Source organism: Hipposideros armiger, unplaced genomic scaffold (genome assembly GCF_001890085.2).
Source record: "Hipposideros armiger isolate ML-2016 unplaced genomic scaffold, ASM189008v1 scaffold_160, whole genome shotgun sequence".
In the NCBI taxonomy this organism is placed as follows: domain Eukaryota; kingdom Metazoa; phylum Chordata; class Mammalia; order Chiroptera; family Hipposideridae; genus Hipposideros; species Hipposideros armiger.
In genome coordinates, this window is record NW_017731510.1 from 2,660,781 (window position 1) to 2,683,951 (window position 23,171).

General features: G+C 42.4%; 1 protein-coding gene across 6 annotated transcripts in view; it reads left to right on the top strand.

Annotated features, from left to right (window-relative positions):
• Window positions 1–20,627: 20,627 nt before the first annotated feature.
• The window catches only part of CDK8 (cyclin dependent kinase 8), a 112,798-nt gene continuing 110,254 nt past the window's right edge, over window positions 20,628–23,171 (top strand). For 3 of the 6 annotated variants that reach the window (XM_019651468.1, XM_019651469.1, XM_019651473.1), the window contains exon 1: window positions 20,628–21,297. In XM_019651468.1, the coding sequence (XP_019507013.1) occupies window positions 21,170–21,297 (128 nt within the window). In that variant the 5' untranslated portion in view covers window positions 20,628–21,169. The remainder of the gene's footprint in view (window positions 21,298–23,171) is intronic. The other 3 variants (XM_019651470.1, XM_019651471.1, XM_019651472.1) reach the window with 2 other exon arrangements.

Genomic DNA, 23,171 nt, shown 5'->3' on the forward strand with positions numbered 1-23,171 from the left:
ACTCTGGTATTGTTTCTGAAGTGAGACGCTTGTCAAATTCACCATTAGTTTAGCTCCTGGCTAGGACTCTGCCCAGCCTGGTTCTAGGCTACTTTCCTGACATCCCTACCATCCAGAAGACTTATTCACTGCACAGTGCTCACACGGCTGTGATTCTTCATTCGTTGGTTCATTCATTCCTGGAATGGGGAGCTGCTCTATCCCACCGTGATGCTGAGCACCTGGGTGACAGACAGATGTAGTCTTTAGCATCAGTGAACTACCAGTGTAGTAGAGGTAGGTGGACAAGTGAAAAAGAAATCAGAGTATTGTTATAGATACTAAAGTGGAACTATATAAATAACGCAGTCCACAAGGCCCTTCAAATATTTTTGCTGCATACCTACACAGACTGATCTCTTCTTGGCATGGGGGAACTACCTGAAGTTCCTCAACAATCATATAGGAACTCTTGCGCAACCCCAAACCCGCTGTTACCTATTTTCCTTTATCTCCCGGGACTCAGCTCATTTTCAAGGAATTTTTTCTGGTACCTTTGAGGTGACACCCTCACCCCACCCTCCAGCTCAATATCCACATATAAAATGACGAAGATGTCCCTTTGGAGCATCCATAGCTCCCTCAGTGTAACTCTATTTTAACACATTCATTTACTTAAATACTTACTGATTTCCCTATGTGTTAGGTGCCAGTGATAACGGCACAGAATAAGACAGTCAAGGTCCATGCCCTCCTTTTCAATGGAAACAGCCACCGAGCAAGTATTTACAATGATTTTCTGTTAGTCTATTTATAGTCTCCCCTTCTAAGAGTCTAAACTGCTTAAGTTTGAACAAATTGTTTTATTCATTTGTGTAGTCCCAGAACTTAACACAGCACCTGGCAGAACATTCTAAGCCTACTGCATGGATGAGCAGAGAAAAATGCAAACTTTTTGTCAACATGATCAGTGCATGTTAGCTCAATGACCTCAGAAATTGTGAGTGCAAGGCAGAGAAAACCACATGTGAGATACCCAAAGTTCAAGCAGAGATGATTTTAAATATCTATACCAGTTTTAAAGACTGTAATATTCCATCAAGTTCAAATACTTAAAAATTTTTAAACCCCAAAATCATGTGCATATTCTAAGAGTAAAAAAAAAAAAAAAGCCAAATCCAATCAAGTGATTTACCTGGTGGGAAGCAGCTCATTTTTGTGAGCAGTTAGGTAACATGTTATTTGAATCCAACACCTTGCTTCAGGTTTTGTAGCCCAAGACAAAGTGACAAGAAAAGGAGACTAGATACGATAATTGGGACAGAGAAATTAATCACTGTGGATAGCAGTATTTCTAGGCCTCATGACCTGCTGAAATCTCTGCTCTAATTAATCTCAGTTTACTGGAATGGTATCTGACCTTTTTAGTGCGTATGCATCTTTTAACATGAGGACTTCTTATAACTAATAATTAAAAAATGTAAAAGAATTAAAAATATATCATTAAGAAAATCATCTGAATAGTTGGTGTTTTATGTTCTTACAATGTTTAAGTGATTCTGGCATCTTAGAATGGCAGTCTTAATGAAAATTTAAAATGCAAAGTTGAATAGTTGATTTAGGCATTAAAGTTGAAATCTTATTAGTTTGGCTAAGAGAAATTTAGGCTCATATTATGTTTTATGATTAGTTTAAAAATTTATTTTAGGATTCAGAAAGGCATTAAATCCAACATTTGATGTATTTATGAATGAAATAAAATATTAAATTTATAAATGCATTTTCAAATGTTTGTTTGAAGATGATTAAATAAGTATGTGAATGAGATCTAAAGTTAGTCAAAGGCTAATTCCCAGTGACTGCTCAAGTTCACTACATTTACCACTAGACTAATAAGTGCTGTAAACTAAATTTAAAGGCCTAAAGTTTAACTAGGGCACTGAATTTGGAACTTGAGAAATTGCATATTAACTGTTTAATAATTTTTCTAAAAAAGAGTATCTCCTTTATTTCTCTTAAGATGTATTTTAAAAAGCTTTATTGAGTTGTAATTCACATACCATAAAGTGCACCTGTTTAAAATATACAATTCAGTGACTTTTAATATACTGATGGAGTTGTGCAGCCATCACCACAATCTAATTTGGGAACATTTTCATCACCCCCCAAAAAAACCTCACACCCATTAGCAGTCACCCCATTCCTTGCCACCCCACCCCCACATAATCGCTAATATACTTTCTGTCTCTATGAGTTGGCCTATTCTGGAAATTTCATGTAAGTAAAATCATACAATATTTTGCCTTTTGTGCCTGGCTTCTTTCACTTAGCATGCTGTTTTTAAGGGTCATCCATGTTGTAGCATGTATCAGTACTTCATTCCTAAAGAGAAACTTCTGAATAGTTTTCTTCTGGCATAATAGAAACTACCTTCAATGACACTCCCTGTTATGGGCTTAATTGTGCCACCATCCCCCCCCCTAAAAAAATTGTATTTTGAAACCCCCAGTATCTCAGAATGTGACTTAATTTCAAGATAGGGCCTCTAATGTGTTAAGTTAAATGAGGCCATTAGGGTGGGTCCTAATCCAATCTGTCCTGTGTCCTTATAAGATGATGAAATTTGGACACACAGAGAGACACCAGGCCATGTAAGGGCACAGCAAGAAGAGAAAGCAGATGTCTGCAAGCCAAGGAAAGAAGCTTCAGAAGAAACCAAACCCTCCAACAGCTTGATCTTGGACTTCCAGCCAACAGAACTGTGAGAAATAAATTTCCGTTGGTTAAGCCACTGTCTGTACTATTTTGTTATGGCAGCCCGAGCAAACAAATCCCTACATCAATAGTTTAGAGCAGTGGTTCTCAACCTGTGGGTCGTGACCCCTTTGGGGGTCGAACGACCCTTTCACAGGGGTCGCCTAAGACCATCGGAAAACAAAAAGATATTTACATTACGATTCATAACAGTAGCAAAATTACAGTTATAGAGTAGCAACGAAAATAATTTTATGGTTGGAAGTCACCACAACATGAGGAACTGTATTAAGGGGTCGCGGCATTAGGAAGGTTGAGAACCGCTGGTTTAGAGTCCTCCAGGGAAATGGAGGACTCAGTCTTCTAAACCTGTGTGCTAGAGATGTCCCTCATTTCCTTTCAGAGAACCTGCCCACTGCTTGGAAGGAGCAGTTCTAACTATGTGACCCCGCCTCCCTGGCCACAACTACTTGAAACAAGATACATGTCCCAGATTTTCTGGGAATTTGGGATTATGTCATGGAGACTTTTGTTGGTTAACTGTGAGTAAAAGAACTCAAGGGTCATATAGACTAAAAGGCTAAGACCTCTCAGATGGAGGCCATAGGCAAGTAGATACGCAATTAGAAAAGAAACAAAGAGCTTTCTAGTTCCCAAGGGGCTCGGTTATTTTACCAACCAGTGGGTCTGTGAGATTCTCCTGTGTCTTTACATCATTCTTTCTCTTTAATTGGGTTCTTTACTGGGGTTCTTGCAGCTAAAGAACCTTCCTCTGATCAGCCAGCATTCAAGGCAGGATACAAAAATCACTCTATATTTTTAAAACAGAAAGGTATTTATTACAGGGAATTCGGTACTTACAAAATCTTTGCAATGGATAGAGGAGTGGGCAGTAAGCTGAGCCTCAGACCGACTCCCACATTCTTACAGGATGGACCTGGGAGGAGACGTACTACCTCTGAGGTTGCTACTGGAATGAATATACTGCCGCAGCTGCTACAATACAGGGTCTGGAAACCAACACCAGAAAACCTCTGCTACCAGAGCCATTATTACCTCTTAACACCATCAAAGCTGGTAATGGGGAGCTGAATCACCACTGCAAAAAATCCTTACCTCTCCAAAACCATCAGAAAAATAGCCCTAAGGTGGTAGAAATGTGGCCTCTGCTTTGGTTCAAATTTCCACATCTTAATGAATACATTTAACTGGCAGAATCTAATTTGCATGCAGAACTGTGGTTGCAAGAGAGTTTGGGTAACGTCACTTTTAATTTTCTAGATTTTATACAAGATGGCACACTGGAGGAAGGAAAGAATGGAGGTCGAGCAAGGAAGTCCAAAATACCCAACAATATTCTCATCAATCTCACCTATCCGATTAGGCAGAGGCTGTCTTGGGTCAGGTTCTCCAGAAATAGAGCCCGAGGCAAGGATTCTTGTTCAAGTGATTTATTAGGGGAGTGTTTCCTGGAGAAAAGGAGTGAAGGAACCAGGACTGGCCAGGAAGACAAGGAAACAAGAATGAGCCTCAGCTGACCCCATACAATTCAGCAGCAAGTCTTAACCCCAAAGGCCAGTTTTTTGTACCCTCATGCTATTTGATGAGCTCTGCAAGGGAAGGAGGGCAGCAGAGCCTCATCAGTGACATTGCTCCTTTTTTGGCCAAGGACAATTCTGCAGAGAAGGTGGCATCTGGAATTATCTAACACTCACAGCAGCTGGAGTAGAGGTGCACTAGCTTAGAAAGTAGATGTGGGCAGGGCACAAACAGAATTCACTATAGCCTGCCCTTTGTAATCACTTTTCACATTAAGTTAGCCCATCCAAGCAGTTTCTCTAGAATTTTTATTAGTCACAATTTCAGGGAAATTATATAAGAAGAGGGTAATGGGATGAACGACAGTGCCGACTGCTACAGCTGGTCCCAAGCCATAACCGATACTTATTATCTCCCTCCTCCACCACCCTTCCAGGATTGTCCTCTGCTTCAGCTATCACTTGTGCTGCTGTAGGTGGCTTGACTGATGGACTGACCCAGACACTCATCACTGAGGGGTTTGAAACCCTGGTTATCATGCTTTTATCAGGCTATAGTTGCTGTACTTGCCCATTTATAGTTACAACCTGACATGGAATACCAAGAAATGCCCCCTGTGGACCTCCTAAGTGCCAAGCATTTTCCTCTCTGCCTCCATTATGTAGCAGCCCCGCCTCCTTCTGAGGATTTGTTTGTCAGTCTCCTGGTGTTAGGAAACCAAAGTGACCAGAGAGCAGCCATAGTTTTAAGTTTACTGGGACTCTGATAGTGTTCTCCGATGGAAGCATTCCACGTCTAGGTATCAGGATTTCTAGGCTAGCAGAGTGTAACGTTTCAGGGACAGGAAACACAAAGTCTCCAAATGGATTACTGGGAGTGATAGCGTCACTGGGAATGATGGTGACCTCACTTTTATCCCTTGATCTCTGGACCCATGTATTGTACCTACTAGATTAGGGACACAGAAATACTGGGACTACTACAGACACAGAACCATATCATGACCATTGATTTCAGGAGTATATTGCATCCTAAAGGCTAATGTTCCAACCTCACAAGGTGTCATTTCTAAGCTGCAGCCTCAGCTATGCCCACAACAGGCCATTGGGCCACTCTTATCAATCTGACAGCTTCTGAGCGGTATAGCATCTGGTATAACCAGTGGAGCCTCTGATCCAGTGCCCACCAGCATACCCTCTTGCTGCAAAGTGAGTCTTTGTTCTGAGGCAGTGTTATGTGAGATCCCAGAATATCACTTTCTATGAGTCCTTGGATAGCGGTATTGGCTGAAGTGCTATGGGCAGGAAAAGCAACGCCACACTCAGAAAACATGTCAAGCCTGGTCAGTATGAAATGTTACTCTTTACATACTGGTCATAAGGGCCCAGTGTAATCCACCTGTCACCAAGCAATTGTTTGGCCTCCTTGAAAGCTCAGTGTTGGTCTCTGCTGCTGACAGGGTAGACATCTAGTAGCAGTAGGAATTCTATCAGCAAGGGTCGCCCATACTCCACCAAGGGCTTCATGGCCAGCATCCAGCAGATGATGCAACTCCAGAAGTCTATCCTGCTTCCTGGGATCCTCCAGGTACCAACTATCTTAGGTTGGATTCCATAGAAACAGAGCCTGAGTCAGTGATTTACTAATGGAGTATTCCTCAGGAAAAAATTCTCAGTAGTGAGGGGGGAAGGACAGAGAAGGCAGAGAAGAGGAAAAAGCTGAGTGAGCATTGGCTAAAGTCTAGCCTAGGTTGATTCTTTTATTTGGGGAAAAACAATCTCTCTCTCTCTCTCTCTCTCTCTCTCTCTCTCTCTCTCTCTCGCTCTCTCTCGCTCTCTCTCGCTCTCTCTCGCTCTCTCTTTCTCTCTCTCTCTGCCAAGCTAGCACTTTTGGGAGCCATCAGTTCTGACATCTCTTATGGAGAAAGATCCACTGACCTCCCTGGCCTCAGTTAAGTTTTCCTTGTATGTGCTCTTGTAGTAACCCATGCCTTTCACTTATCACGTGATATTACAATTGTCTTCCTACTTGTTGGAAGAAGGGACAGAGAAGGGTTTTCCAAAATTCATATGGTTCTTCCTCTCCCTAAGGATCTCAATATGCCTTAGGATGAGGGAAGGGGTAGGCAAGGCAATATATGCACATTTTTAAAATTCCCCAGGTAATCGTGATATATTCGCGGTCCTACCCTAACTAAATCTTTTAATATGCACTAGTCCAGTGGATCTCAATTCTGGCTACAAATTAGAAGCCACTAAGGTGCTATTAAAATTTTTGATGCATGGGCCAGATTGACAAAACATTTAGATTTAATTGGTCTAGGATGAGGCCTGGGCATCAGTGTTTTTTTATAAAACTCCCAGATTATTCATGTGCATTTAGGATTGAGAACCACTGGATTAGACTACGTATGATGTCTATGGGGCAGCCTCTGGTCTTATTCCTGTAGATATTTCCAGGGCCTACCTCAGTATCTGTGGTAAGCACATAATAATATTGAATACAAGAATAAATAATTGAAAAAGGTAGAGAGATAAGTGCAATTTCTACCTTACTTATGATATAAACTGACACTTAAAAATATTAAACCAGAGACAACCAAGATGGCCCAGTATGTAAACGCTGTGCTTACCTTCTCTCACAACCACATCAAAATTACAACTAGAAAACAACCATTATTGAGAATCACCTAAAACGAAGCTGAACTGAAGCCTTTCAACTAGGAGCACACGGAAGAAGCCACCTCCAGATTGGTAGGAAGGGCAGAGACGTGGAACAGGCTGGTCCCACACCCGTGTGTGACCATCAAAGATTGGAATAGATATTTTGGCTGTGGGGTCCCCCCACTCCCCAGAGGAGTGAGAAGTCCCAGCCCCACCAGCCCAGGTTTCCAGTGCTAGGGAGAGAAGTCTTCATAATTTCTGGTTGTGAAATCCAGCGGAGATTGTGACTGAGTGAGACTGAGTGCGGCTGCACTACCAGGCACTCCTCTTAAAGGGACCGTGCATGCAGACTTACTCACCAATGGAATTGCTCGCTCTAATCTCCAGCGCTGGAGCAGCAGCTGGAGAGGTGGCAGGGATATGGGGCAGGGGCGGGGGCGGGAGGGAGGGCTTGGGGGAAGTGAGTTGTCTGGCTTGGGACGGGGACTGGAGAGGTGGCTTTCTCTTGGACAGGGGAGCTAGTGGAGGCCATTGTTTCTTTGTTGAGCCCTCCCCCTTTCCAGCTTGAGAACATAGGCGGCTGCCATTTCTGAGTCTCCGCTGATCGTTCGCTACGCCCTGGCAACTCAAGACCTGTCCTCGCCCAACTTTCGGGCAACCAGGCCACTTCTAGTGGCTTTTTCATGCAGACTGCCTGCCTTGGCTCAAGGTGCAGACTTTCCTAGAGTCGCTCAATGGTTCGCGGAACCCAAACAAGCAGCATCTGGCTTGAGCGTGTCCTGCACCTCTGGTTGAGCAGCCCTAAGCCGGCACTAGCAGCAGCTGGCCTTGGTTCATGACTTGGCCTCTCAAGACACTTCCAAGCACAGCACGGGTGGCAGCCATCTGCGGATTTCTTTGTGGCTCCTGCCTGGTGGCCCCAGGTGGGGCACAGGCTGTGGCTGAACTTGACCCACAGTGGGTCCCCTCCAAGGTGGTCCTGCGGCTAGCACCCCCAGTGGCCAGCTTCAAAATGAGCAGGAGCATTACCCAGTGACGATACACCCAAGGGGTGGATTGGACAGGCACCAGAGTTCTGCTGAGGCAGATCCAGCTCTATAGGATCAACCCCTGCACAACAACTCTTTCATTGTAGTCAAGGCCAGTCCTCACAACCAGTGAGCCCAAGAGTCAGTCCCTCCCATTGATGTGCAGTCATCAACCAAGGCTCAACTACAAGAGGAGGGCACACACCACCCACACACGGGACATACCTGTAGCGTGTGGCTCAGGTGGCCAGGAAGATTGCGCCACTGAACCCCAACAGCACACCTACTACATAAGGCCACTCTACTAAGACTAAAAGATATAGCAGTCCTACCTAATACATACAAACAAACACAGGAAAGCAGCCAAACTGGGGAGGCAAAGAAACATGCCTCAAATAAAAGAACAGAACAAAGCTCCAGAAAAAGAACTAAGTTAAACAGAGATAAGCAATCTATCAGATGCAGAGTTCCAAACACTGGTTATAAGAATGCTCAGTGATCTCAGGGAGAACGTCAACAGAGAGATAGGAGGCATAAAAATGGAGATGGAAACCATAAAAAAGAACCAGTCAGAAATAAAGGATACAATAATGGAAACAAAGACTATGTTACAGGCAACTAACAGTAGATTAGATGAAGCAGAGGATCCAACCAACAATGTGAAAGTTAAGGTAGCAGAAAACATCCAACCAGAACAGCAAAAAGAAAAAAGAATCCAAAAAGTCGAGGAGAGTTTAAGGGGCCTCTGGGACAATATCAAGCATACCAACATTCTCATTATAGTGGTACCAGAAAGAGAAGAGAGAGAGCAAGGAATTGAAAACTCATTTGAAGAAATAATGACAGAAAACTTCCCTAACTTGGTGAAGGAAATAGACATACAAGCCCAGGAAGCACAGAGTCCCAAACATGATAAACTCAAAGAAGCCCACATCAAGACACATCATAATTAAAATGCCAAAAGTTAAAGACAAAGAGAGAATCTTAAAAGCAGCAAGAGAAAAGCAGTTAGTTACCTACAAGGGAGCCCCCATAAGACTGTCAGCTGATTTCTCAACAGAAACTTTTCAGGCAAGAAATATTCCAAGTGAGGAGAAGCAATGGCATACAACCAAGATTACTCTACCTAGAATTTAGAATTGAAGGACAGATGAGGAGCTTCCCAGACAAGAAAAAGCTGAAGGAGTTCATCACCACCAAACTAGTATTACAAGGAATCTGAGAGGGCCTTTTTTAAGATGGGATGGGGGTTAAGAACGGGTGAAAGGCAAAGGGATTAAGAAGTACAAATTAGTTGTTACACAGTAGTCATGGGGATGTAGGGTATAGCATAAAGAATATAGTCAATAATATTGTGATAACTAGATATGGTGCCAAATAGGTACTAGATCTATTAGGGTGATAGATGGGAATGGGGTTGGGGGCAGGGTGAAAAAGGTGAAGGTATTAAGAAATACAAGTGAATAGTTAATACAGTATGGGGAATATAATCAACAATGTTGTAAAGATCATGTAAGGTGCCAGATGGGCACTGGATTTATCAGGGGGATCACTTTATAGACTGTTCAATGCACTATACACCTAAAGCTGAAGTAGAATAATATTGAATGTCAACCATAACTAAATATATAGGTATATATAGTCATGGGATGTGGAGTACAATATAAGGAAGATAGTCAATGGTATTGTAATAGCTATATAAGATGTCAGGGGGTAGTAGCTTGGGGGTTTGTTTATCACTTTATGAGGGGTTTAAATGTCTAACTATTACATTGCTTTGTACACCTGAAACTAATAAAAAAAATTAAATCACATCTATAAATAAAGTTGACTTAAGCTAACTTTCCATTTTGATGGTCATAGATATCCCTGGAAGTGTGACCCACAGAGGAATCCTGTGAGTCCAAAACAGCTATAGGTAACTCCTGGAAACCTCTCACCTTTCCTGGCTTTCAGCTTCCAGAGATAATGGCCTCTGCCCTGCCTACATTAAATAGTGGTCAAAAGTTATCAAATTCCACTCAGACTTATAAAAAGACAGCCTTAGCATTGGCAAAGGAGTGTAAAATTAAAGCATATCTGTTTTACTAGAAGAGATAGAACAAGTTCATGTGAAGGTCAATGTCAATGGAAAAGGAAGCAAACATTAATGAGTATCCACTATGTTCCAGACACCATACCAGCTGTTTTCATAGCAGCCAGCAGGCACAGTATACAATAGGGGCTCAGTAAATATTGTCAGATGGAGCAGAGGGCAGGTGGGAGGGGGAATGCTCTATTGAAAGCTGTCTTTTTTTAAACATGAAGATGTCATATCTGGAAGACACTGCAATGAATTGGGTAGGAGTGGGGAGAATGGGAGACAAGAACATAAAATTGGAAGTGGTGGGAACTAATTTCAATAAGCATTATTTGTAATTTAGAATGCATGTTCCAGGGAGAAAGCATGCATGGTAGTTCCTAGGCTAGTCCAAAAATACACATTTAATTTAGTGACTCTAAATTATTAATAGTTCAAATGGGGGTTTTACTTCCTGGGATCAGATGTATGTATTATAAAGAAAGTATTGTGGGCAGGAGTGTGTGTGGGGTGGCTGGGTTGGGGAAGCAGAAGAACAGGAGGATTTTCTGACAATCACTTAGAAATGAAGTTTCTCATTTACAAGTGATTGTGTTTGAAAGTTTATAATTTGCTTATTAGAGCTCAGATCTCATTTTATTTAAAAATAAAGGGGGGGTACATGTTGGTTTAGTTTTTAATAAATCCACAGAGCTTAAATGGTAATTTGATTGAAATTCATTCATTCTTTTATTTGATTTGATCCCTTACTTAATCTCTATGTCTCAGTTTCCTAATTTGTAAAAGGAGGATATAACCATATCCTACCTAATTCTGAGGATTAAATGAGTTAATATCTCATAGGTTAGCACATAGAAAATATTCAATAAATAATACTGATTATTGCTATATTATCATATTATTATCATCTGTCTTAGGGTGGCTCTTCCTCGCCCCCTCAAAGGCAGAACCTTAGATAAGGAGCCATGTGAAAAGGATCTATTTAGAAAGTGTTCCCATGAAAAACCAGTAAGGGAGTGGAGGAGTGGAACTGGGGAGGAAAGGAGCCCAAATAAGGGTGCAATATCAACTTTGACCGAAATTCAGAGGGAACACAGGAGACACTGTAGGTCACCCCAATGCTGTCCCAGTCAGAGGCCATGAGAGCAGGAGTATTCATACTTGTACCCATAGCCATTAAGTTAAGGTGAGGGTGGCTTAATTCCCAGGTACTTCAGCTTTGTGTGCAGAAAGGGGCTCCAGTAGCCCAAGGGTGGTAGTTCCACAAAGAGAGAGAGAAATATGAAGGGATACAGTCAGAGCACAGACTTGGCATCTGCTACATCACCATCATCACCATCACCATCTTCTCTAAAACACATCATAATACATAGTGTGAAAGGCATTGTGTTAGGTTCCAGGAATAAAAAGAGCTGTAAAAAACAGTCCCTGTCCTTCTACACCTTAGAATCCTATTGAAGAGACAGGATAAACACAGTAAAGTGAAAGAAGCATGTGTGCTGAGTGCCAAATAAGTGTTAAGAAGGCATTGCGATGGGAGTGTGTGGGCGCTGGTGATCAGGAAAGATCCAGTAGTATCTGAGCTAGATCTCAAACAGTGGGTAGGATTTAGGGAAGTAAAGAAGAAAAGGGGAGTGTGGAGAAAGAAGTGGAATGATGAATGTTTTAGGGATAATCAATAAATTTGTGTTAATGTAGTGGTTTTCAACCTTGAATGCTCATTAGAATCACTGGGGAGCTTTAAAAATCCCAATGCCCGGCTGGAGCCCAGATCAATCACGTCAGCATTGGTGGGGTGATTCCCACCTATTTCCAAAGGATGCCCAAGGTTGAAAACCACTGTCTTACTGGATAGGATGCAGCTTATGAGAAACTAGTTAGGATAGTAGAGACACAGAAGAGCTCAGCTTGTGGAAAACTTAGCTATGTGGCGCTGATTTAATCTAATTTGAATGTTTCTGTTGCAAGCTTCCTTAGAGCATTTTCATAAGTTAGGCTAAAGTCAATACAGAACCTGGAACATTAGATGAAGCAGTTTATGCTGTAGGCAACACAAAGTCACATGGGGTCCTTGAAGATTTTTGAGCAGAGGAATGATGTAAATAAAACAACATTTTAAAATTTAAACAGGATGTAGGGTTTTGGAGCAGGAAGGACAATATCTGATGGAACTTGACCTTGGCTGGAAAGGGGAAAGGACTACGAAAGGAGAAAACAATTCCAGAGGTTCTAAGCATGGAGTTTCATGGAAACAAATAGCTTTGGATATCAAATGTCATATGGTTGCAGAGGTGACCTAACCATGTTTATGAGTGACAGAAAGAGAGTTCTGTGGCTCACAGGAGATCCATGTTTGTACAGGAACCAGCCAGAAAAAACTTGGCTTTTCTGGTGATTGGATCTAAGAGACATTGGCCAGGTAGCTCGAAGGTGAAACACACTGGAACAAGAAGCCAGGATAATATATTAAACTTGAAAAAGTAAACACAAAAGTAAGCTGTATTCCTATAGATTACTTGCTATGCTATTTATTGTGTAGCAAAATATATTTTGAACTGAAAAATATAAAGTAATATGTTTATGCAAGATAAAAAAATGTCCAAGAGAGGGGGAAAGGACAAGATTATAGCATAGTATATCAATTTAAAGAGGTAAATTCTCCCTAATACCTATAGAACATGAGAGCAGAATTTATCAACAACGAATGTGAGAGATTTTCAGTTTGGGATGCTCTTATCAGTCAGAGCAATGGGAATCTATTAACTAAGAAGAGAAAAAAAAATCATTCTTAACCTGCTACTTATACTATTTTTCAGCTGTTTGATTTAGTATAATGGAAGGATCTTGCTACCGTATGCCAGTATTAAGGAAGCAAGGAATGAGGGAAGGTATTTATTTTTTAAATTATCTCACAAAAAAATTAAATTAAAAAAATTCAAGCCAGTGTTATGATATAAAAGGGGAAAAACTCTGTCCTCACTTTCCTCCCTACCCAGCTTAAATGTCACGGTCTGTCATTCTATCTACTCTGCTGCCAATAATCCTAACCTCCCTTGCCTCGTCTTCTTTTTATCGTACCCACCTGGCGAGGCCCTAAGCCCCGATGAATCCAACATCTGTCTTTGCCTGGCCTCCACCTGGACTGTTGAGTGCTGGTGATGAAAATCTTACAATAGTGCAGATGAATTTTGATATAAATGCCTGGCCGCACCTGCAAATGGTCCCTCAACATTGGCTGGAAGTCCTATGGTGATACCCTGCCAGCTCTCCTCCTTCTGCCCAAAGATTGTTTGAAACCTGCTGTCTTTCCAGACATGCAATCATAGCTTTCCTTTTTCCTTCCACCTCTGTCTATTCAACATAGCAGGTGAACTTTTCTTTTACCTTATACAGGAAACCAAAGCCATCTGAAAAGGAACTGCTTCAACTTTTACCAAATCTACAGATTCATACGTACCTATACCTGGGTAGCCTGAAAAAAACAACAACAAAAAACATGGCTACGATACTTTTCCCTTCCTACTATCAAGAAATGGGGTCTACTTGCCCACTCTTTGAATCTGGACTGGTCTTGTGTCTTGCTTTCACCGACAGAATGTGGTGGGAGTGATGCTGTGAGTTCTAGAGCCCAGGCCTCAAGAGACATTAGAGTTTTCACCGTTGCCCTTTTGAGGACACCCTCATGGTGTAAGGAAATTTGAACTTGACTGCTGAATGGGGTAAAAGGCCATGTGGAGAGGCCCAGCCAAGAGACAGCACCATGGCTATGAACACGTAAATAAGGTCATCTTAGACACTCCAGCCCATCTGGCAGCTGCCTGCAGCCACATGAATAACTACAGGTGAGGCCAGCAGGGCCACTCAGCTGAGCCCAGCCAATCTATGGAACAGTGAGAAATAATACATCATTGTTTTATACCCTACGTTTTGGGGTTGATTGTAGGGCCGCAACAGATATGTGATCATGATTCTCATCCTTTTCTCCTTCCCACCTGTTAACCACAGAAAAGATGCTCCTGCACAAGCCTTCCACCTATACTCTGGCCTCTTCTATCTTGCTATGTTAGAGGTACAGAACTATCGATTAACCTCAATATCGCCCTTGCAACTGGCTCCGTCTAAGCAGCAGTGAAACATCTCCAGCCTCTTCTAACTCATAAAGCCTCCTTCAATCCCATGTTCACTTCCAGCAATGTCCCTGATGCTGTAGGCCCTATCTTTCTTCTCCCCTTCAGAGTTAACATAGTGAATGAGAAAAATAATAGCTACCATGCACAGAACACTTACCATATGTTAGGCACAATTTTAAATATTTACATATGTTATTAACTTCCTTAACCATCACAACACGCTGTGAGGTAGTTACTACTACAGTCCAATTTTGCAGATGAGGAAATCGAGGCATAAGAAAGTAAAGCAGCTTGCCCTGTTGCTTGTTTGCATAGAGAAGCCAGGCTGCATGCCTGTGGAATTAGTTCCCTTAACCATCCTGCAATAAATTTATCTACATTCACTGTTCCATTTCCTTAGTTCAAACTTACTCTTCAATCCAGTGCAGACTGGTTTCAACCTCCACCTCACCACCAAAACTATTCTGAGTGTCAAAAATGATCTATAAACCAATTGATATATCATGCATTCTCAGTGGGGGTGATGTCACCCACAAGGGGGCAAGAGTTGTTTTTTAGGAGGCCAAAAAATTCTTAGGTATCACAATGGCTTGTGACCTTCCAAAGTTCTACAGTATAAAAACAGATATACAGCATATCTGTGATGCTAACATTTTATAAAGGTGGACAATTAGGAACAAAAGGTCTCAAAATGGTCCTTGGTGGGAGGGGGAGGATTGATAGTTTTAGAAGTGGTTGAGAAACACTGTGACAAATTAAACACTACAATCTTTATCTTGCTTGACTTCTTGGCAGCATTCAACACTATTGACCAGTCTCTCCTTTTCAAAACTCATTCTTTCCTCGGCTTTTGTGATGTCACACTCCCTGATTTCCCAAATAACCCTCTAGCCACCTCCTCTCAGGCTCTCTTTCTGGCTCCTCCTATACTCAACCCTTGAATGTTGGAGGTGCTCAGGGATCTGGGCTTTTCTCACTATAACACACTTTACAGGTGATATAATTAATTCTTGAGGTAGGTGATTTCCAAATTTTATCTCCAGCTCTGACCTTTCTTCTGAGCTTTAGGCTCCCATATCCACCTGCCTACTAGATATGTTCACCTAAATTTCTGAGACATTTCATGTTTGACATGTCCAAAATGGAGCTCTTACTTTTGTCTCCTCAACTTGTTCCTCTCAAAAAGTCTTCCCCATCTCAGTGAGTACAACATCCTCAGGAGTCACCTTGACTCCTTCTTTTTCTTTATTTCACACCAAACTGATCAGCAAGTCCCATATCTATCTATCATCTATCTATCTATCTATCTATCTATCTATCTATCTATCTATCTCTCAATCTTCCCTCCTGCAATCCATTCTAAATATAACAGTCAGGATATTCTTTTCAAAGCATATATCATATCTAGTCACTCCTCTCCTTACAATCTTCCAATGGCTTTTATTTTTTTCAGATTTTTTTATTGGGGAATTGGGGGAGGGGAACAGCCAAGTTGTTTTTCTTCAATCTTCATTGTGGAGGGCGTCAGTCACCATCTGGCTGCCTGTTGGCAGCTCGTGCCTCTAAGCTCTAGGTGCTGTGTTAGTTGTGGGTGGGCGTAGCCACCATCCCATACCGGAGTCAAACCAGCTGCCTTGTTGTTAAGAGTGCATGCTCTATCCACTGAGCCATCCGGGTGGCAGCTCAGCTCAAGGTGCTGAGTTCGGTCTTAGTTGCGGGTGGGCGAAGCCCACCATTGAACAGGCAACCTTGTTGTTACACCAGCTGAACCATCCTGCCACTTGTTGGCAGCTCAGTGACAGCTTAGCTCGGGCACAGTGTCACTGGTCCATGTGGGTATTGAACCAGCAGCCCTGTTGCTCAGAGCTCACGCTCTGAAGCCAACTCTTAACCAACTGAGCCCCTCGGCCGGCCATTCCAATGCTTTGTATTGTCCTGATAATAAAATCCAAGCCCCTTTCTATGGTCTAAAAGACCATATATAATCTGCTCCCTGCCTATCTCTTTGCCTTCATGTCACACAACTTCCTCCTGTACTCATGACATTCCTATCACACAAGCCTTCTTTCTGCTCCTTGGTTCTCAGCTTAAGGCCTTTGCACTTACAGTCCATCTGATCCACCTGGACTACTCTGCTCCCTTACCTTAGCAGGGTTGGCTCCTCATCAGTCAGGTCTCAGCTTAAGCATCATCACCCCACAGAGGCCTTGGCCATCCACCCAATCTAAAGCAAACTTCCATTGCATTGACCTGTTTCCTTCACAGTACTTTGAGCTTTCTCCCTTCTCCTGTGAGCTCCCCACCCCATCTCCCTCATCCCTCCTAATGAAGGGGCTCTGTCGTGTGATCCTGCTGCCATGGCCACACTACTGTTAGTCCAGGATGAGCCCCTGACCCAGCTGGACCAGAGTCCTTCCTGGAATTTTTACAACAGAAATTGAGAAACAGAATCTTCTCTAATGACAGGCATGGTCTGTTGTAAAATTCAGCAACTGCTAGTGGCCATGTTTCCAGTCATTCGAAGGGAGTGAGCCTATGTGAACAAATGACACTAACATGATGAAGGGGAGAAAAGAAAGTTATTTTTGAAAGTGTTTTTTGGTTCTGGTTGTTTGTAAGGTGTAAATTATATTCTGGATGATTATAAAGTTACTTGAGAAACTTTCTGCATCAATATTTTCTTTGAAAAATTATAAAAGGCTAGAGTGTTGATTGATCGAACTACTTGCACTTTCTTGTGTCTAACGTTGTACTCAGATGAGGATGCTCAGTACGTGTTTTTGATGATAAAAATGATGAACACTGCACCTTCAAAATGGGAGGTTGGAGGCTTTCCATTTAAAGCTCACTCTGAGACTGAGTGAGAAAATGGAATCAAAGGCTGTAGAGACAGGAAGTGATCAACTCTGAGAAGACCCACTGGGCTTTTTACATTAATATATCAAGATGCACTAAATCCTTTTGCATGCTCCAAAAAGTACATGTTCAGAGTAAGACTGAGGCAAGATGTTAAATGTTTTTAAATGACTGCCTTCCCCTCTTTATTATCATTAAGGTCCATTTCAACCTTTGGAGAAATCAACACAATGAAACACATTATAATTCAATATAACTATGCAAACTATATGTTGGGCACTGTAGGAGACACAGAGAGGAATCAATCAGAGACTCAGTCATTAAGGCATTTATGAAAGGACAGATGGCCTTAAGTGCATAAAAGAAATGACTAAAATACAAGGTAGCGGTGATGTTTCTATGTAAGTTCCACATGAAGTGCAAGGGTGCCAGACATGGAGTTCATGGTAGAGAAAGGTCATATTCCGTTGTAAGAACCAGGACTTCATGACCAAGTTATGGAGGATGGGTAGGATTGTAAAGGTCATGAGGAAGCAGCCAGCCTTCGAGAACAAGACAGACAAAGGCATATTTGGCCATGAATGTGAAGGACAACGTGCAGCTAAGGAAAGCCTGAACTCGTGGGGTTGGCAGTGAAACAATAGAACGTCTGTCTACGGACATTGCTATTTGCAGGAATGGCAAATAGCCATGGTATGTTGTTTCAGAAATTTTAAGTTTGACATGACAGTAGAATATTCCCTTAGGCTCACCAAGAGGTAGATGAAATGTGGAGCTGGTGTTTGGGGGTGGGGAGTGGGGTGGGGGCATGTTAAGACTGGAGATGTAAGATTTAGAATATAAATAAAACCACATTTTATGAAAAGAAACATGAACATTATTTGTGCATTGTTTGGAACATGGACCAATGTGGGTCATACACTCTACAATATCACTGGCAGTCATCATGGAGCAAAGAGACATGTGATATCAGTATGACCTGAGGCTGAAAATCAAACTGAAATGACAGCTCCATGTCCTTGATATGTTCAATTCGTTCAAATAACAATTAAGTCTGAAGCCTCATCTCTTTGATCTATGGGAAGTCCATTCTAAAAACAGGTTCCATTCCTCAAGTTTTCAGAATACTAACACGTGCTATGAGTTCTTCCCAGCTCATAGCTTTGGCTCTGCAGGTCACTTCTTACCTTTTATAATTGAATCTCTGGCTGCTGCTCTTCCCTTTCTTCATGAAAGTATGGACATGGGCTCCTTAGGTACGATCAGGCTAAGGATAACTGAGGATAACAGAAGGAAATTACTGCACAGAAAAGAAAATCCTAAAACTGGATATTAGATATTATTGCTCCTAACACATTAGCCAAGCTCCCCTGCATGGGGCCCTAGTGACTGTCTCTGCCTTAGCTGCCCATCCTGATGCTGTGTTGAGGGATCAGCTTACCTCATGCCACCATAATCCCTCAAACTGGAGTCCAGACCCCTAACTCTCACCCTAGCTTCAGAGAGAAAAGCAGTCTTTTCTCTTCTCTGATCCAAGGGTGGCTTCCTTTCCTGCCCCAGAATTACTGACAGTAAGAACTCTGTTAACTAGTTTGACTATAGTAATCATTTTATGATGTATGTGTTTATCAAGACATCATGCTGTGCATCTTAAATCTATACAATTTTCATTTAAAGAAACACTCAGTTTCTTCAGGGAGAATTCTTACTTTCACCCACAGAGTGGATCGAGTCAAAACAGTAGTCAAAAATACATTTTAAGAAGTCTGGGACCTTCAGTGTTTGGGGATGTCACATGCAGGTGGTACAGAAGATTGGTGATGGGGCTGGCACACACCGTGAGGGCCAAGCCCAGTTCCATGCCTCTTCACAACTTTTCCTCCAGTGTGCTGCTTTGGTTTCTTAAGATCTAGAAGTAAATACTTGGACAAAAAAGGACACATCCCTCAAGAAATGCAAAATATATTTTTCAGAAAGGGTCTATTCTAAATCCATATTTAGGAAATAATTTTATTCTCGATACAAAGGAAACAGTCCTGCTAGAGAAGCACTCAATTTACAACATTGAATAGAAACATATAACATCTCATCAGTAAAAGCTTTCCTTGGTTGTGTAGTTACTGTAAGCTAGGGCCGTTTACATCTCCATTTCTCCAAGAAAGGAAATGAGGCTCCAAGGACACGGTGCTAATAAATAGCAAACCCAGGTCCACCTAACATGTCAGTGTACATAGGCACTAAATAAGATTTAATGTACTAGGTAAAAACAACATCACTTAAACCAGTGGTGAGGTCACTATTTTCTCCAAGGAAATTTATATAAGAGAAGAATGCTTTTGAAGATTTTTCATAAAATGGTATCATTGTCATCATTTTACATAGATATAGATAAACATACTTACTCATTAATTCAACAAATGTTTCCCATGCATGGCAATCAAGGCATTATATTAGGTGTTATGGAAGATGCAAATATGAATACCTATAGGAATTTACAATATAGCAAGAGAGAAGAAATAAAAGACAAAACAATATAATGAATACCATGGAAAGGTGAAAAAAAATGTTGAGGAGTTAAAAGTGGGGGAGATTATATGTGCTTTGGGGAATGGGGAACTTTAGTGGAAACGGTAGCAACTGGAAAATGTAAAATAAATACAGACATAAAATTAAAATTAAAAAATAGACATCTAAATAAGAGGGTTAAGACAAAATGAGGGATTATTGTCAAGATATGGGGACTCCTCCAACTGACACTATTCCTGCCTTAAAATGATTAACAAATTAGTTTCCATGGATTTAGAACCACTGCTGTAATCATGGCTAAAACTTGCTGTTCTTATAGACAGAGGTGCAGGAGGTCATACTCAAAATAATGTCCCTTCTGAATGGATGGGAAGCATTCGGATGGTCATGTGTCCCAAGAGTAATACTATTTACGCGTAGGATTAGTGTGGGCACTCATCATTGGTTCACTTTTATTGACGTTTGTAATGTATGTCAGTATGTTATCATTGTGCAGCCCTTATCAGATAGTGAACGACAAGAATACACCAAGTGATAGTCCATGAGCTGTTTACAAATATATAGACCTTTTTTTTTTTATATAATGATGACGTCCTTTAATACCTGAAGTTCAGAAGTGGCACAAAATGTGATTCCAATATAAAATAGCCTCCCTCACACGTGAATTTCTTTGGTTAAGTTTACGGCCCAGATCAGACCCTAAAGATATCGCTGTTAAAAAATAATTTTTCCTAAGTGATTGAAACTCATCTCATTTTGGACTACTAATCCCATCATGCAACGCTCCCCATATTCCCAGTGTATGGGGTGGAGTCGTAGAAGGGGCGGCAACAGCGGCGGCTGGTGCATTCTGGGCATTGTAGTCTGGGGCCCTGGCCACCGTCGGGACGGTCCACGTGGTGAGTTTGGCGGCCGCTTTGGGCAGTGGCTGCCCGGCTCCCTTCACACTGTCCTGAGGGTGCGGGCCACGGCGGGGGCAGACAGCCGCTGCGGAGCGGGCTGGAGGGAGAGCCGGTGGTAGCCCGAGCCTTCGCGACGTTTTTGCGACAGCCGCGGTCGTGTTCCGCGATTCCCCTCCCTCCTCCTCTCTCTGAGGAGGTACCGGCTGTTGTGCGGGGCTGCCTTTCTGTTTGAGTGTATGGGAGAGTGAGTGAGTGAGTGAGTGAGTGAGAGCGTGTGTGTGAGAGAGGGTGAGGCGTGAGTGCGCGTTTGAGAGGAGGAGAGCCCGCCGTGGCTGCCCCACCGCTCCCCGCAGCGGGAGCAGAACGCGCGGCCGGAGAGAGCAGAAGAGCCGGCGCCCCGGGAGTCCGCGGGGACAAGGGCAGAGACACCCGCTCCCCACCCCCAGCCCTCGTCCCTCTGCTCTCCTGCGCCCGGGGGAACCTCCCCGTCCCACCCCACCCTCGGCCGGCCTCTGCCCCGCTGCCCCCGTTGATGTCCCCGGCGCTCTCGCGGGGCCTCCTCCTGCTCTTGCCGCATCAGTCGGGCTGCTGCTGCGGCCGCCGGGTGTAGAGCGGGCGGGTTCCCGGGGGCTGCGGCTGCCGGTGCTTCCCGGGTCCCCACCCCTGTCCCCCGGCCCCCTGACCCAGCTCCCCGGCCTTGGAGGCTGTGACAATGGACTATGACTTTAAAGTGAAGCTGAGCAGCGAGCGGGAGCGGGTCGAGGACCTGTTTGAATACGAGGGCTGCAAAGTTGGCCGAGGCACTTATGGTCACGTCTACAAAGCCAAGAGGAAAGATGGGTGAGTGTTTGTGTCTGTGCCGGTGTCCGCGCTGGGCGGCGCTCCCGCAGGCCCGGGCAGGTAGCCGGGAGGGAGAGCGGAGCGCCGGCGTGCCGGGCTCCCACTTCCTCGACACCCGCATCTGTCGCCGCCAGCCTGGTTTGGGGAGGAAGTGGTTGTACGAGGGATCCGAACCCGCACGGAATCCTGCGTGCTGCTGCCTCTGTGTTCTACTTTGGTGGCTCATAGGGAAAAGGAGCCTCTACCCCATGGGCTGTATACTTTTCAAGGGTTTCGGTACCAGATATTTAAAAATAAATTCGTTACGAAACGTCAGCTTAAATGATTTGGGGGGGGGTGTCGATTTATTATGGTAACCTGGGGATTTCCTCAGCCGCTTCTTGGAGTGACATCCATCAGAAGGGAATCTGTGAACCTTTCCTCCACCAGTTTGTGATTGATTTTTTATGAAATTTGGATTTTATTGGGGAGAAGAGAGAAGCCGGTAAATCCGGTTCTGAAGAGTTCCTCAGTGATCATCTGCAGCATAAATGTAGCAATTGCTGTTTAGATACCATTAGCCTGTGGGTTTTACATAGAACAATGGTTGGGTTGGTGTAGGGTGGGTGGTGGGGAAAAAGGCCAGTGACACATAGGGGTTATCTTGTTCAGGCCATTCCCCCCAAATTTAGCAGCTGGCAGTGAACTTTAAATAGTCTTGCTTTAAATATTCTTCCCTAGAAATAACTTAATTAAGTCTATGACTGGTAATGCTCCCAATTTAGTTTCTTAAAACAGGAAAGTGAAGTGTTCATTTTCCCTTTGTCAGTAGATGAATGTCTTGTAATATTGACAAAAGAGAAGGCAATTCTTAGTTGAGGAGAAAATGTATTTAATTAACTCCTTGTTTTCCTCTTGTAAAAATGGATGTTGTCTCTGTTGCCTTTGATACTACAGAAAATTGCTAGAAAGACAATATCAAAGCTTATTATATAATCTTTAGATTTTATTAGAAACAAAGTAGCTTTCCTTGAACATCTCTGTTAGTTTGGTTAGCTGCTGTTTAACAAATAAAAGAATTGCTTTTCCCCCCACATTAGGTAGGAGGGTATGTTTAGAACTATATTAGCACTAAAAAATGAAACCATTCATAAAGATGAAATAAGTTACTAGGGTGAAGGGGGTGGGAGGGAAGCCATATTTATAACTACTCTAGTATTCTGGATATTGGAAAGGAAGTATATATCAATATTTTTCTTATATTTACTGAGATATCTTTCTGAAAAAACTTAAAATGGGCTGTAAGGGTAAGATAGTAATTCTACTTAATTTGGAATGTGCATTTCAGTGCTTACATGCAGCAGTAAGGCAGTACAGATATCTGCAAAAGGTAGGGATTTGCAAACTTGATACTCTGGGTGCTGCATGTATCGAAAAGTACTTTTTAGCGGAATGGGTAGCCTGGTGACATTTGAGAAATCAGCATCTGGAGATAGTGTTGACTGTTTAATTATATTTCTTGTTGAAGTATTACTCTGTAATAACATATATTTTAAAAATTATCCTTGTTAACTTCCCATACAATATTTTTCAAAAGCCTTAAACCATTTTCCCATCCCCCAATGTTATGTAATTTTGGGTATATTCATAAAATCCCCAATCTCATGAGATTAGATATTGCAATACATTTGATCAGTCTGTCACCTGTTTTATAATTCTGGTGACTTTAAATTATTTTTAATCTCTCTGAGAGAAGCCAGTTCTGTTTTCATAAATTTTTCATAAATTTAAGCTAATAAAACATGCAGATTTTATTATCTTTGATTTTATATTTTATTTAAAAACTATAACATTGCATATTGGCAAGAAGTACTTTTAACCACATTATATGTCTC